This window comes from Aquarana catesbeiana, linkage group LG01 (genome assembly GCF_042186555.1).
Source record: "Aquarana catesbeiana isolate 2022-GZ linkage group LG01, ASM4218655v1, whole genome shotgun sequence".
NCBI classification, from domain to species: Eukaryota; Metazoa; Chordata; class Amphibia; order Anura; family Ranidae; genus Aquarana; species Aquarana catesbeiana.
The window spans coordinates 384,470,513-384,487,373 of NC_133324.1; the positions used below are offsets into that span (position 1 = coordinate 384,470,513).

At 44.8% G+C, this 16,861-nt stretch overlaps 1 protein-coding gene across 1 annotated transcript in view; it reads right to left on the bottom strand.

The window, feature by feature from the left end:
- VPS13A (vacuolar protein sorting 13 homolog A) overlaps window positions 1-1,067 on the bottom strand; it is a 370,607-nt gene extending 369,540 nt beyond the window's left edge. Inside the window, exon 1 of the mRNA XM_073633920.1 lies at window positions 862-1,067. Within this exon, the coding sequence (XP_073490021.1) occupies window positions 862-961 (100 nt within the window). The 5' untranslated portion in view covers window positions 962-1,067. The remainder of the gene's footprint in view (window positions 1-861) is intronic.
- Between the last annotated feature and the right edge of the window lie 15,794 nt (window positions 1,068-16,861).

The window sequence follows — 16,861 nt, forward strand, 5'->3', positions numbered from 1 at the left end:
TGACTGCCAGGTGTTTTTTCACCTTAATGCATTGGATGCATTAAGGTGAAAAAACGAGGGTTTATAACCCTTTTAATCTTTTTTTTCCCCCTGCCTCTAAACACCACTGTGTGCACACATGGGTGTTTAGAGGCAGGTAAAAAAAAAAACACAAAAACAGTGGCAGTGCATTCAGGAGAGAAGTGTTTCAACATAAAAAATGATTGACGCGCCTAAGCATGTTTCTAATGACCATAGTCGGGCCAATGGAACGAATGGTCGCACCTAGACGTGTTTACAAAAGGTGGCTTTAGGTGCGTTTTTAACGCTGCTTTTTTCCCATGGAGCAAGGTGTCCTCGGGAAGAAAACAAATGTCCAGTGTGCATGAGGCCTAATAGTTCTCCATGTTTTTGCTCGAAAAGTCTAAATTTCTTGCAACAATCCTTTTCCTATATATGTCATTTCTATGCATGACTGGTGCTTCAAATATATACACAGGAAAAGTACACAAATGTTCAATTAGGTCAAGGCAACAATGTCTGAACAGTGCAGCAATGACCATATTGCTACATTGTTCAGAGAGAAGTGTCGGTGACCAGGAAGCAGTGTCATGTCATGTCTGCATTGAAGTAAACAGAATGTGGATGTATACACTCCCAGGTCCCACTATACAGCACACAGTATAGCTTTATACCACACAGGACCACCGTCACTAGGTTTGCCACCTCATCCCTTTAAAACAGAACACATATTAATTACACAGTTTGTGTGGCTGATTAAGGTGGTAATTAAACTCACTTGGTGTCTTACCCTCAGAACCTGTGTAATTCATATGTGTTCGGGTTTAAAGGGATGAGGTGGCAACCCTAACCGTCACTCACCTCCCCATATGCCCAACTTCAGCTGAGAGCTATCCAGGTTCACCACATAGTCCCCGAGAAAGCGGTTCAGGACATCCACCACCATAGACTCGAACACCATGGTGTCCCCCGGCTGTCCTTTCAGCTCTCAGGCTCACACATACACATTAGCAACCAGGCCCGCCCTGCCTTCTCATGAGAAGTACGCCCTGAGCCAGGCCTTCCCCCTACACCATGTGGAAACACTGTCACATGGAGGAGGAGGAGGAGAGCTGCTTTGCTTTGTCAGTTCATTGCTAGCAGGTCACTACCTCCTCAGGCTTGGGAGAGACCTAAGCTTGTGTTCTGCTTCACACAACTCCATTTATTTCCTGATACACTGCTTCACTGACTGGAGCTGTAATACAATGATACAGTCTCAGGCAGCAGGCTTCACAGCTGTGTACTTTCCTCATGTAAAATACCGAAATAACAAGGGGGGCCACCTGTAGACCTGTGCGATCCTCTTCGTTACAAATCGAAATTTGCACAATATTTTTGTATCTGTATCTGAATCTCTGAAACACAACACTAACGAACTTAACCACCTCAATACAAGTCACTTACACCCCCTTCCTGCCCAGGCCATTTTTCAGCTTTCTGCGCTATCACACTTTGAATGACAATTGTGTGGTCATTCTACACTGTAACAATGTGACTTTTTTTAATTTAATCACTCCTGGGGTTTTTATTTTTTCCTAAAAAAAAAAAAGACAGAAAATTTTGAAAAAAAAAGGTTTCCTTAGTTTCTGTCAGTAAATTTTGTAAATAAGTAATTGTTCTCCTTCACTGATATGCGCTGATGAGGCGGCACTGATGGGCGCTGATGAGGAGGCACGAATATGCCACACTTATGGGTACTGATTGGTGGCACTGATATGTGACACTGATAGGCGGCACTGATGGATGGCACTGATAGGCGGCACTGGTGGTCACAGATAGGCGGCACCGATAGGCGGCACTGATGGACACTGGTGGGCGGCACTGATGGGGCATTGATGGGCAGCAGTTATGGGCATTGATGGGCAGCAGTGATAGCCAGCAATGACTAGCATCACTAATGGCCACTGATTGCTGGCAATTGTGGGCACTGATTACTGGCATTTGTGGGCACTGGTTGGCACTGATTGCTGGTAGTAGTGGGCACTCTTTGCTGGCACTGGTGTCACTTAATTGTAATCAGTGCCCTGATTACATACCTAGATGTCCCCCTGTGAGGAGATGCCACTGATCGGCTCTTCTCTCCTCACACTCGGTCAGTGTGAGGCGAGGAGCGCCGATTACCTGCATCTCCGTGTTTACATGTGACCGGCTGTGATTGGACAGCAGTGTAGAGTCTCTTAGATCAAATAATGGTTGCTGCGCTTAACAGTTACATTATAAACCAATATTATATCTTCCCTAGTAAACACATCCCACAATCTTAATTCATTAATAGTTCATGTAACGATCAATGTGAATATTATAAAACTTTGTGACAATATAAAATAATTGGTGCTTTAATAATGAAAAATGAATGACATAAATAAAACGTCCTTCAAACTGTGTCCATTTAAGGAATTCTTTCAAAATTCCTGTGCTCTTAAAAGTGCTCTCTCCAGTAACAAATGCTGTGAGATTAGAAAACACTTCCTCAATATCTGCATTCTGCTCCCAAGTGCTCACACCAAGTTAAGCACCAATCAGAACTCTGTGACTCCTCAATTAATAATATAAAAAAGTAAAGTGCGCTTGCAGCAAAAAATGCAATGATTAGTGACATAAAAGGTGATTATAGGTAATACATATGAAGATGTAAAAAAAGTGACAAGTAAAAGTGACAGATTAAAAGTGACCAATAACAATAAAAATAAGAGTGAATAAAGTTCATAAATACATAAAAAAATGATAAAATAAAAAAGTGCATTTATAGATCAAAACACTTGATGAGGGCAAGCAAATTCCAATGGAGGAAGAACAAGCATCCAAAGTTTATCTACCCTCAACCAAAACAGAAAGAGAGGGAGAAGAAAGAGGTGTAGAGAGGGTCCCCGAATTGGTGGTGAATACAAAAACGATAAGACTATGCCCTTACCGGAAACGGTGGACCTCCTAAAGGGCAATGTCTTACTCGCAAGCAGATAGAGCCCTCTGCAGGGACAAATGGACCTCCAGCTTGTCTGTGTCTTTAAGCGTCCATGGCGTTCCAATGGCGAGCAGACCCAGAATCCCAATCTAAGTTTTATGTGTTGATCTTATCTTGGCCTCTGGCCTCTTGCTATTCTGACTTTAGAAGTCTGACTTTGCTTCTAAAGTTAATAAGCAGGTTCAAAACAGCCTTAATCAGTGCTCAGGACTGGTGCAAGGATTTTTGACACCCTAAGCGAAACCTAATTTTTCGCCCCCCTCTCGGCTCCACCCCTGACTCCACCCCCTTTTGCCCTGCCCATGTATACCCCACCAATTTTTGTAATCGCTATTACAAAAATTTTTCTTACATCAATACATTAGACACATCTCACATTCATATTATCCAGATACAGCAAAAATACACATTGCATAAAATAATCCCCCCCCCCCCAAAAATTTAAAATCAAATAGCCCCCTCATCTCCCCCTCCTCAACCCCCCCCCCCCACGACCTCCCCACTGATTACTGTATAAAAGTCACTGGCAGGGAAGTGGTTAACACTAGGGGGCAATCAAGGGGTTAAGTGTTCCTTAGGTAGGTGTTTCTAACTGTGGGGGGAGTGTATTGACTGGGAGTAGAGATCGTCTAGGAACAGCAGATCCCTCTTTACTCCCCTGTCAGAACGGGGATCTGTTCGTTTAGGGAAGGGATCACCACTCCAGTAGGGATGAGCTTTCTGTTTGGGTCGAACATGAATTCGACTCGAACATTGGCTGTTCGCCCGTTCGTCGAAAACCGAACATTATGGGCCTTTCACGCCAAATTCGAGCGGCGCGTAACAGCCCATAATGCACTGCGGGAGCGCAGTACATTGCTGTATGATGATTGGCCAAAGCATGCACCATGACCTGCATGCTTTGGCCAATCCTAGCACCCTCAGCTAAGAGAGCCATAATTGGCCAAAGGCAAGGTGCCTTTTGCCAATCATGGCTCAGGGGGACTAAGTCCACGCCCCACACTATATAAGGCTACCTGTACGTCAGCCCTGTGTAGTGTGTTGTTGGCGTGGACGGAGAGAGGTGTACTTTTTCTAATCTACTTCTGGCAGGCAGGTTATTCAGTTACCTGCAGTGTATTTAATATATATGTGTATATATATATACAGACAGTCTCGTGTGTGTGTGTGTGTGTGTGTGTGTATATGTATGTATGTATATATATATATATATATATATATATATATATATACACAGTATAGATAGATAGATCTATCTATCTATATATATAGATAGATATATACACTGTATTTATTGGCGTATAACACTCACTTTTTCACCATGAAAATTGGGTGCAAATAGCGTGTGCGTGTTATACGCCAATACTTCAATTTTAGCTGCCTCAGAGGGGACAGGGAGGGGGGCGGGGCGAGCGTCATCAGATTACATAGAGTGAGAATCTCCTGTTTACTTGGCGGCCTCTGTAATAGGAAGTCCCGTCTCCTGGGCCGCCATTGGACCACTGTTCTGTCTATCATAGGAGATTCTCACTGTATGTAATCTGTCGGCGCTCGTCCCGCCCCCTCCCTGTCCCATCTAGGCTGCAGATGGGCATCGATCAGGCTGCACTGATGGCAATGGTGAGGCTGCTGCACTGATGGCAATGGTGAGGCTGCTGCACTGATGGCAATGGTGAGGCTGCTGCACTGATGGCAATGGTGAGGCTGCTGCACTGATGGCAATGGTGAGGCTGCTGCACTGATGGCAATGGTGAGGCTGCTGCACTGATGGCAATGGTAAGGGTGCTGCATTGATGGCAATGGTGAGGCTACAGATGGGCATTGATCAGGCTGCATTGATGGCAATGGTGAGGCTGCAGATGGGCATTGATCAGGCTGCATTGATGGCAATGGTGAGGCTGCAGATGGGCGCTGACCCTTATTTTGCTTCAAAGTTCCTTATTTAAAATTGAAGTTTTTTTCCTGAAACTTCCCTCTGAAAATGAATGTGCATGTTATACGCCTGTGCGTGTTATACGCCGATAAATACGGTATATATATATATATATATATATATATATATATATATATATATATATCCACCGCATACAGTTCATACAGTTTAGCTATATCTGACTGCAGGCCGTTCCTGGTGTACTTTTTCTAATATACTTCAGGCGCTGTACACAGTACACAGTACCATGCACCCCTAGTGCAGTTGCTACTACTTTTCTGGTGGTGTACACAATACAGCACACCCATAGTTGTTATTACACTTCTGTTGGTGTACACAGTACCGTGCACCCATAGTGCAGTTGCTACTACTTTTCTGGTGGTGTACACAGTACATAATACAGTGGAGTGTGGTGTTGCAAAACAAAATCCCCATCATGTCCGGAAGGCCACCAAGGAGAGGCAGATGTTCACAGCCCACTAAAAGAGGGCAAGCACTCTCTGTGTCTACAGTCCACAGTGCTGGTCATGGACATGGTGCATCTTCTGCAGGTGGCCATGGGGCACACTTGTCCTTTTTTCTGCTGCTGGGACAGGGGCAGAAAAAGTGGGCCTTTGTTGGTGGTGGTGCCACAACGCTGTAACTCCTCACAGATACTCTTGTCGGGCGCAGGAACGGGCCCTGCTGTGAAATATTAGATCAAAAATTGTAATTACATGCCCCTGTTAAACGGGGACAGAAAAATTGGGACTTAGGCAGTGGTGGTGGTGCCCTAAAGCAAAAATATTGTTGGAAGCTAACATCATCAAGATTGAGGAGGAATAGGATAGCTGCTGCTGATCCAAGACTGAATGATTTTTACGAATGTGAGCCTATAAACGGAGTCTGTGGACAGGCACACTCTATGATCCAGTAGCACTGAATGTGCGTTCAGAAAGAACTTTGGATGCAGGACAGGCCAGTAGCTCAATTGCATATTGAGCTAGTTCTGGCCAGTGGTCCATCCTCAAGAGCCAGTAACCCAGTGGATGCTCTGTTGGAAAGGTCTCCAAGTCTGCTATTGCCCCTAGATATTCCTGCACCATGTAATGCAGACACTGGCGATGGTTGCTTGAACTGATCAGACCTTGGCGCTGAGGACTGAAAAATTGTCTAAAGGCATTGGTCAGCCAGCCACCTTCTCCACTGCTCTTCCTCTGACTGAACGAAGCCTCAGCAACATGTTGTCCAGCACCAGGAAATTGTAACCCCACAGGGTCTGGAAATGCATTGCACAAATCTTTCTTTAAGGCCTCCTGAAGATGTTTCATCCTCTGCTCCCTCTACGAAGGCAGGATGAGTTCTGCAACCTTACCCTTGTAACGTGGATCAAGAAGGGTTGCCAGCCAGTAATGATCACTTTCTATGATACCACGAATCCTAGGGTCCTTACACTGCATGGCCTCCCTGATTCTGCAAAGCCTGCGAAAGTTTGCAGAGGCATTCGATTCTGAGTCCTCTGGGTCACTAAGGATCACATGATCCGTAACAACCTCATCCCAGCCACGTACAACTCCTTGGGTTTATGGGGACTGAAAACCATCCCTTGAAGACTGCTGCTGAGTGTTATCCTCCACGTCTATCCTGACACAATCCTCCTCCTCTTCTTCCTGTGTGTTTGGCAGGCCTGCAGGAATAAATCTGGATAAAGGGGGCCTTGAGAGGTAAGGAAGTCCTCTTCCTCCCGCTGTTCTGCCTCAAGTGCCCTGTCCATTATTATATGAAGCGTGTGCTCCAACAGGAAGACAAAAGGGACAGTATCACTGATGCATGCATTGTCGCTGCTCACCATCCTCGTGGCCTCATCAAATGGTGACAAAGCAGTGCATGCATCCTTGATCAGTAGCCACTGGCATGGCGAAAAGAAGCCAAGCTCCCCTGACCCTGTCCTGGTGCCATACTCACACAGGTACTCATTGATGGCCCTCTGCTGTGTGTGCAGCCGCTGCAGCATTGCCAACGTTGAATTCCACCTGGTGAATATGTCACAAATGAGGAGGTTGGTGGGCAGGTTGCATTCCCTTTCAATGTCAGCCAGCTGAGCACTGGCATTGTATGACTGTTGGAACTGACCACAGATTTTTCTGGCCTGCCGCAGGAGATCTTGTAAGCCTGGGTACCTGCTCAAGAACCGCTGCACCACCAAATTCAGGATGTGTGCCAAATATGGAACATGGGTCAAGTGTCCCTGTCGGAGGGCGGAGAGAAGGTTGGTGCCATTGTCGCATACAACCATTCCTGGCTGAAGCTGGCGTGGCGTCAACCACTTCTGAGCCTGCCCCTGCAGAGCTGACAGAATCTCTGCCCCAGTGTGGCTCCTGTCCTCTAAGCAGTGGTTTAACCTTAAACTATGTAGAGGGTTCTTTACTGTAAGAGCGGCAAGGATGTGGAATTCCCTTCCACAGGCAGTGGTCTCAGCGGGGGGCATCGATAGTTTCAAGAAACTATTAGATAAGCACCTGAACGACCGCAACATATATACAATGTAATACTGACATATAATCACACACATAGGTTGGACTTGATGGACTTGTGTCTTTTTTCAACCTCGCCTTCTATGTAACTATGTAACTCATGCACCGCATGGCATCTTTTTGCCTGAGTGCTTGCATAGCCCCTTGAACGCTTACAGAGCACTGCTGCTTCAGAGAACAAATCTGCAGAAGAGGCCATAGAGGAAGAAGAAGAGGAGGAGGTGGAGGAGAGAGCTGTGGCAGAATCACTGCTAGCATTTTGGAGGCGTGGTGGCGGAACAAGCTCCAACAATATGAACCCTGTCCTGCATCCTTCCCAGCTGCCAGCAGAGTTACCCAGTGCGCCGTGAAGGAAAGGTAACATCCCTGCCCATGCCTGCTAGACCATGAGTCTGTGGTAATATACACCTTACTGCTGACCGCCCTGTCCAACAAGACAAAATCATTGCCTTCCACATGCCGGTAGAGAGCTGGAATGGCCTTCCATGAAAAGAAATGGCATTTTGGAACCTGCAACTGAGGATACAGGACATTCCACAAATTCACGAGAGGGGGCAGAGTATACCAGCTGAAAAGGCAGTAGTTGCAGTGCCAACAATTTGGCCAAGCTAGCATTCAGATGCTGAGCATGTCGATGGCTGGGACCGAATTTCTTTTTATGGTTTAGCAACTGGGGTAGGGAAATTTGCCTGCTAAAATCAGATGGTGGTGTACTGCTAGCAGATTGGCTGCAAGTACTTGGGACACCTATTGCTATACCTTCATTCCTCTCAGTGCAGGTTTTCGAGAGGACTGGCGGTATAGTAGGGTTGGAGATCCCAGATGAGGAGAAGGAGAAGTGCGCCTTTTTCTTTGATGTGGGTCTTTCAAGTGCTAATGCCAATGGACTTGTTGCCTTATTAGTTTATGTGAAATCTACATTAATAGCTGTAAAATATTGGAATTATGAATATATTTAATTTTAGCTTTTATCTATGTAGGGCGGAACATATTATCTTCACAGAAATCTCTGGTAGACCAGACAAGTCGGTGCCTAGGCTTGTGTATACAAACAATGGGATCCAAACCTCATTGTTTTACAAATACTCACTTCAAAGGATCCCATGCTGGGATATGCAATGAAGGGAGGCCAACCCGTAATCAATACTTAACTTCCCGGGAAAATTCAAGTTAAGCTCCTGCTCAGAATAGTCACAAGGATTTGCATTAAAGGGGGCTGACTTATGCAAAGTATAGGGATTGGAGATGTAGCCAGTCCTTAACCAGGAATAGGGAAGCTCACCAATCAGAGCCACGCTATGCCAACCAATGAGGCATCAGCATGTAATGATATACACAGACTAGATGGGAGGGAAAACACACTTTTATGGGAGAGCAACCATCAGAATGGAACCTGGGTGCAAAGGGTAATTATGGGAAAGGTCTGCATTTTACTTGTAACTAAATATGTTTGTAGATCAATGTTTTCAGAAATATACTCTGTATTCCTTCGTGTAATTCTCTTATTTTAACCTAATATTTTGTTCCTTGGTGTAGACTATAGATAGATGTCTGTGTATTAGATAGACTTGCAACTACTCACCAATAAATGTTTTTATTGTGTTAAAGCTTTCACTCATTGTCAAAGAACTCTCATTTAACCCAAATCATATCTGAGAGATATTAAATCTCAAATATAGTATACGGGAAAAAGACTGCATGGGAGGTCGTCATATGTCTGGTCAAGCATGTGGTGCCCAAGCGGCTGTTGTGGCCACGCTTGATCCGCTTCAGACATAGGTTGCAAACAGCAACGGTGTGATCTGTTGCACATGTGTCCAAAAAGGCCCACACCAAGGAACTTTTCAAAATCAGCGGGGAGTCAGCAGCGCCTTGCACCTGCGGAGCTCTGCGGTGTGATGCAGTAGGGTGGCTGCCCTTAAGCTGCCCCCTAGAGGACCTCCTGCCTCGTTGGAGTTGTGCCTCCTCCTCCTCTATTCTATCAGGCACCCAAGTAGAGTCAGTGACCTCATCATCCCCTCCCTCCTCCTCACTGGAGCATTCTTGGCAGTATGCTGCAGCTGGGGGAATAGACACAGAGCTTGCTTGCCCTCTTTTTGTGGCCTGTGAGTGTCTTCCTCTCCTTGGTGGCCTTCTGGACATGATGTATATTTTGTTTTGCAACACTGCACTACACTGTATTGTGTACTGTGTACACCACCAGAAAAGTAGTAGCAACTACACTACGGCTGCACTGTATTGTGTACTGTGTACACGATCAGAAAAGTAGTAGCAACTGCACTGTATTGTGTACTGTGTACACCACCAGAAAAGTAGTAGCAACTGCACTACGGCTGCACTGTATTGTGTACTGTATACACCACCAGAAAAGTAGTAGCAATTGCACTACGGCTGCACTGTATTGTAATAACAATTTTTGATCTAATATTTCAAAGCAGGGCCCATTCCTGCGCCCACCAAGAGTATCTGTGAGGGGTTACAGTGTTGTGGCACCACCACCACTGCCTAAGGCCCAATTTTTCTGCCCCTGTTTAACAGGGGCATGTAATTACAATTTTTTTTTTTTTTTTTTTTTTTAAAGGGTAAATTTTATTGAAGTTCACAGATTTTTACATCATTATGTCACATTTTACTTTTACAGCTCAATCTTTTATATTACAATATACGGTAAACTGGAAACAGTCACTTATATCCAATATTTGTCATCATAAAAATAATGCACTTTTATTAAATAAAATAAACATTGCTCTTATGTATCATTTTACTGTGTCTTTAGTTGGTCCCTTACATTTCCAACCGCTTTGTATGCTCTATTATTAAGTCTTTAGCATAGGTTTGGTTCATGCCACACTACTATTGCACCTTTACATACACATTTTTAATAATAACCAGAAAACTTTTATACTTCAATTTCTCCTGATATATTTGTAATCCATTTCCCCCAAATTTTATTGAACTTTTTATTACTTCCTCTAGCTTGGTAAGTGAGTTTATACATAGGTAAGGCATTGTTAACTAATTTCACCCAGTCCCCTAGAGAGGGGGGGTTCTGCTCCCTCCATTTGAGGGCTAAAGCCTTCTTGGCATAACAAAATAATATGCGCAGAAGGGTTTTCTGTGATACGGATAGATCCTCCTCCAGATCTCCGAGAAGACACCTGGCCGGAGAATATATATTAGGGAGTTCAAGCTTTACCTCCATATATGTGAGGATCTCCCCCCAGTAAGCCGTGACCTGGGGGCATTGCCACACCACATGGAAGAAATCTCCCACCTCCGCTTTGCAACGGGGACACTCCGGGGAATCCCTCCCTCCCATTCTGTGCAGTCTTTTTGGGGTGTAGTACATCCTATGTAGATAATTGAATTGAATCATTTTATCTTTAGCCGCGATCATTGATGACACCGTAGTGTCCAGTACCTCCTGCCATGTTAACTCTGTAAGAGATGGTATATCTGCTTTCCACTGTATAGCCACCCTGTCCAACCCAAAAGAAGAAGATGGCAGCAGGACTGAGTAATATCTGGAGATCAATTTTGAGTGATCAGCTTCAGCAATAAGTTTTTCCAGTGCTGATGGGGATAGATTTACCTCAACCCCGCCATATTGAGCCCTAACGGCATGTCTCAACTGTAAATATCTAAAAAAAAAAAGGTATTAGGTATGTTATATTCAGTCTTCAGATCTATAAAGGATCTAAAAATTCCAGTTCTAAACAGTTGATGTGCATATTTTATTCCGTAAACGGCCCAACATGCTCCATCCGGAACCTTGGCTATTTCTGAGAGCTGCGGGTTATGCCACAGCGGCGCATTAGGAGATTCTGCTAAGCTAGATCCCCCCATTAACTTATTACATATATGAAATATTTTATATGAGAGTTTCAAAATGTTAGATCCCTTGTTTGGGTATGGCCCGTTTCTAAATAGGACATTGATTAGTGCTTCGTATGAGTGAACCTGGGCTGCCTGAGTGGCCACTGATGCTATGTTTAACTGTGGGAAGCCCCACCAGTGTACATGTGTTAATTGGGCAGCTAGGTAATAGTATCTGAGGTTCGGTAAAGCCAGCCCACCTGACCTTATGGGTAAGTGAAGAGTTTCCATAGATATTCTGGCAGGTTTAGGTCCCCACAGAAAAGTGACCAATGTCTTATTTATTTCTATAAACCATTTCTTAGGAATATATACCGGTGCATGCCAAAGTAGGTACAGAAACCTGGGCAGGTAAATCATTTTAAATATGTTGATTCGCCCTAAGAGGCTTAGGGGTAATTTAGCCCAGGTCTGTGCACTTTCCTTCAGACGCTTCCATACCTGCACCAAGTTAATCGACACATGCGATTTTATCGGTAACTGTATCTCGACTCCCAGGTAACGGAACCTGGAGACCACAGATAGTGGTATCCCCTGAGGGAGCTTCGGGACACATGCAGAGTCAAAGGGGAATATTACGGATTTACTCCAGTTCACTTTGAACCCGGAGTATCTCCCAAAGTCAGATATTCTGTCTAATGCTATGGGTAGTGATCCCTCAACCTCCTCTAAATATAAAAGCATATCGTCTGCGTACAGTGATGTTTTTTCTTCCCACTCGTTAATTTTGCATCCCTTGACCTGTTCATCCGCCCTCAGCAGAGCCGCCAACGGTTCTATTGCCAGGGCGAACAGCAGGGGCGACAAAGGGCACCCCTGCCGCGTGCCCCTAGCTATGTTAATAAGTCCCGTAATAGAGTTGTTGACCCGTAGTCTAGCCTTAGGCTCCGCATATAGGAGCCTGACCCATTTCACAAATCTTGGGCCGAAACCCAACCGCTCAAGGACCGCTATGAGGTATGGCCATTCTATCGAATCAAACGCCTTATGGGTGTCTAGTGCAGTGTTTCTCAACTCCAGTCCTCAAGGCGCACCAACAGGTCATGTTTTCAGGATTTCCTTCAGATGAAAAGGCTGTGGTAATTACTAAGGCAGTGAAACTGATCAAATCACCTGTGCAAATTAGTGGAAATCCTGAAAACATGACCTGTTGGTGCGCCTTGAGGACTGGAGTTGAGAAACACTGGTCTAGTGACACCACCACCCGAGTGTCAGGAGTAGGGCCTTTTGATTGTAGTATGGTATAGAGGCGTCTCAAATTTATGGCAGTCGACCTCTCAGGAATGAATCCTGTCTGATCAGGATGAATAATAGATGCTATCACTTTATTCAATCGTTTCGCTAGAATTTTAGCTAGAATTTTTGCGTCAACATTAATAAGGGATATAGGCCTATATGATTCACATAAATTATGGTCCTTGTGCGGCTTGGGAATCAGTACTATCAGTGCTTCTCTCATGGATTCTGGTAAAATACCTCTATCAAACGCATCTTTGTACATCTCAACCAGCTTAGGGGCTAAAATTTCCGCATATGCTCCATACCACTCGACTGGGAAACCATCCAGTCCAGGGGTCTTGTTAGGTTTCAGGGACTTTATAGTTGACAATACTTCATCTATTGTAAGCTGATCATCCAATTCCTCTACTACCTCCCTTGTAAGCTCTGTCAGGGGTATTGGGGCGAGATATGTCCGAACCTCCTCCAACCCATAGTCTACCCTTGATTCATAAAGATCTTTATAGAATGACAAAAATGCATCTGCGACATCATCATGCGATGTACAGATTTTACCACTTGTGTCACATATTCTTGGAATAGAGGTTGGAGCTTGCTGAGAGTGCGCCAAGTATGCCATTAGTCTGCTGTTTTTATTTCCAAATTCAAAGATCCTCTGATTTTGGTAAAGTAATTTTTTCTGAGTTTTTTCTATCATCACCAAGTCTAGGTTTCTAATGTTCTTCCTCCATATCCTATAGGTGTCTGAGTTGAGATTTTTAATGTATTCTACTTCAGATTCAGTGGCCACCCATTCCGCCTCTCTAACCTTCCATCCTTTATCTGACTGCAGTTGTTTGACTAAACCTGATATGGACCCCCGGAGTGTGGCTTTAAATGCATCCCAGGTGACCCCAATCGGAACCTCTTTCCTGTTTTCTAACCAGAAATTATTAATGGATGTCGCAGTGGACCCCTCGAAGCACTTCTCATCAAGCCACAAGGGGGCTAACCTCCATACCACATAGCCCCTCGGCTTCTCCATATCTATGGAGAGAAGCATGGGAGAGTGATCCGAGATGGCCCTCGGCAGATATTGAACATCCAACACCCTTGGTAACAGGTCCCTGGACACAAAACACAAATCTATCCTTGAAAGTGTATTAAAGGTAGGGGAGAAACATAAGTACTCTCTGTCATCAGGGTGTTTCCACCTCCATGCTTCTACCAAGTCATATGGTCTCACACAGGCCTCTAGTGGTGAGCTTCCTACCGCAGCCATCTTAAATCTATCCTTTTCCGTGGATAACACAGCATTTAAATCTCCAGCCAAAATTATTGGACCTTCCGCCATTTGTAATACCTCAGCCATCATTCCCTCCCATACCTTAATTGTAAATGGGGGTGGTATATATACTGCCACTAATGTATAAGGTTGGTTATTAATAATTATAGCGATCGCCACATATCTACCCATAGGATCCGATTTAACCGTTTTGACGGTATAGAGAAGGGACTTAGCCAGTAGCACAGATACCCCTCTTGCGTAACTGGAGTAGGTAGAGTGAAATGCTCTTCCCACATAAGCCCTATGAAGGGCTAGCGTTTTGGACCCCACTAAATGTGATTCCTGGAGAAATATGATATGTGGCTTTCGCTTTAGGATATATTTAAATACTAGAGCTCTCTTAATTTTAGAGTTGAGACCCCTCACATTTCACGAGAGGATATTAAGGGACTGCATCATAGTAAGAACAAGGCATAATAATATCAGAATTTGGTTTATGAAGCGACATTGACCCATCAGGTCCACCCCCACGGGAGTGTTTGGCACATTTATCCTTTACATTTTTCTTCTTAGAGTAATATGTGAGTATATACTTCTTATCTATGAGTGTAAGTAAGCAATACCATAATATTAAGTACAGATATAGACTTTTTGTTTCCTCCCCCTGATACCTTTCCTTCCATTGCTTGAGCATCAGTAAATATGTAAGGTACCCTGCAGTAACATGAACAAACGGCGGAACCAAAAATAAAAGAAGATAAACAAAAAGAGCGAAGCCCAATCTTGCGATCAATGTACTTGATCCAAAACCCTGCTTCACATTGCTTAAGCAGCAGTAGCCATGTAAGGTGCCCTGTAGTTTCATAAAAAAACACCAGAACCACATAGAGAAAAAAAAAAAAAGAACAAAAAACAACTTTGCGATCAACATAATTGAACTCCCTGTCCCCCCACCCTGCCTGTAGCCCCTAACTTCCCACAGACTTTTACCCCTAACATGAACTCCAAGAAAAACGTTTCCTAAAGGGGGGGTTATTCTTCCCGTACCAGCCGGTCAGGAAGCTTTAGGAATAGGTATGTGTAAGCTTACAGAGTTTGTCCCCGGAACCACGTTGCTTGTAGAAACTATATCAATGTTCCTGTCTGGTTGAATGCTCACGGAATGTTGTAAACCGGCATCCATCAGATATAATGGTCGTTGATAATATTATACAGGTTGTAGAACATCAGGATTATGTTTATCGCTTCTTCCCAAGATATCCCCCAGGTGTCTGTTGCTGATAGTTCTAGCTGACAGGATCTTCACATCTTCACCCTGGTCCCAGGGATTCCAGCCATCTATTTGCCTCCTTAGGTGACATAAAGAATTGTGTCTGTCCCTTGTGAACCACCCGGAGTTTAGCTGGGTAAATCATACTGTATGGTAGGCTGCGTTCTCGCAGGCGCTGTTTCACACTTTGAAATGCTGCCCTTTGTTTCTGGGTGGCTGCAGAAAAATCTGGGAAGATGGAGATTCTGTTATTGTTATGCATTAGTTCAGGTAGATTGCGGGCCTTTCTTAAGATGGTTTCCTTGTCCCTGAAGTACAGAAATCGCGCCAACATAGGTCTAGGATATCTCCCAGGGACTGGGGCTCTCAATGGGATCCTGTGTGCACGTTCTATAGCGAACAAATGAGAGAAGTTTTCTGCCCCAAATACCTGTTTAAACCAGGACATCAGGAATTCCTCCGGGTTTTTCCCTTCTGTGCCTTCCGGGAATCCCAGGAACCGAAGGTTGTTCCTTCTCAGCCTGTCTTCTATGTCTCCCAGTTTGGCTTCCTGGGATTTGTTGTCCGCCGACAGATCTCTGACATGTAGCAATAGGGGGTTAAGATCATCCTCCACTGCACTGATCCTGTGTTCCGTTTGAGTGACTCTTTGCCGTACCTTCTGTACATCATCTTTGAGCAGTGCAAAGTCCACTCTGATAGTTTCAATCTGTGAGGACAAGGCCGCATGGCAGCTCTTAATGGTGTCCATGATCTGTGCCAGCGTCGGTTCACCTTCCTGAGCACCGGAGCCACTCTCCTCAGATTCCGATCCCGGAAAGGGCAGGGGACGAGCCAGCGGGTCTGTCGGATCCAGCCAGTCTCTATTCCCCTCGGTCCACTCACGATCTGGCTGAGCTGCTGTACTAGGCCGCGCTCTCCCCATCTGGGCGCCATCTTGGGAATCCTCATGTGCATATTTCGCCAGCTTCTCTGCGGGCGTCGGTTCCACACTCGGCCCGTATTTCACCATCTCTGGGTGCCTGAGGCGATCCGTTATCCTTTCCGGTTGTTTTGGGGTGAGATAATACAACCTACAGGTCGTCAGGATGATAACGCGGTCGGAGCTCTGGAGAGGAGCCTCCTCACATACCGGAAGTCGGACACGCCCCCCCGTAATTACAATTTTTGCTCTAATATTTCACAGCAGGACCCGTTCCTGCGCTCAACAAGAGCATCTGTGAGGCTTTACAGTGTTGTGCCACCAACACCTAAGGCCCAATTTTCCGCAGAGTGTATAGGGCAGGCTGTATAGTATATACAGGCGGTCCCCTATTTTCAAACATCCGACTTACAAATGACTCCTACTTACAAATGGAGGGAGACAACAGGAAGTGAGAGGAAATCTACCCCTAGGGAAATTCTCTCCTGTAAGAGTTAATATGGGAAAAAGGTGTCTCCACTGATGCTTTATCATCAATCCTTGTTTCCCTAATAACCCAAAATTTTCAAAATTCAATTGTCATTGGGACAGAAAGTTAGGTGAAATCTTATAAACAGGGGCACAGACAGCAACACAAATGTTACAGGGGTGATAACCCTTCCCTATATTATCCAAAAAGCTTAAAAATAGATTTTTGGGCTGGAGCTACACTTAAAAAATGTACCTGTTCCAAATTACAAACAGATTCAACTTAACAACAAACCTACAGTCCCTATCTTGTTTGTAACCCGGGGACCGCCTGTATACTGCTGTTCAGAGTATATAGGGCCTGGGGGC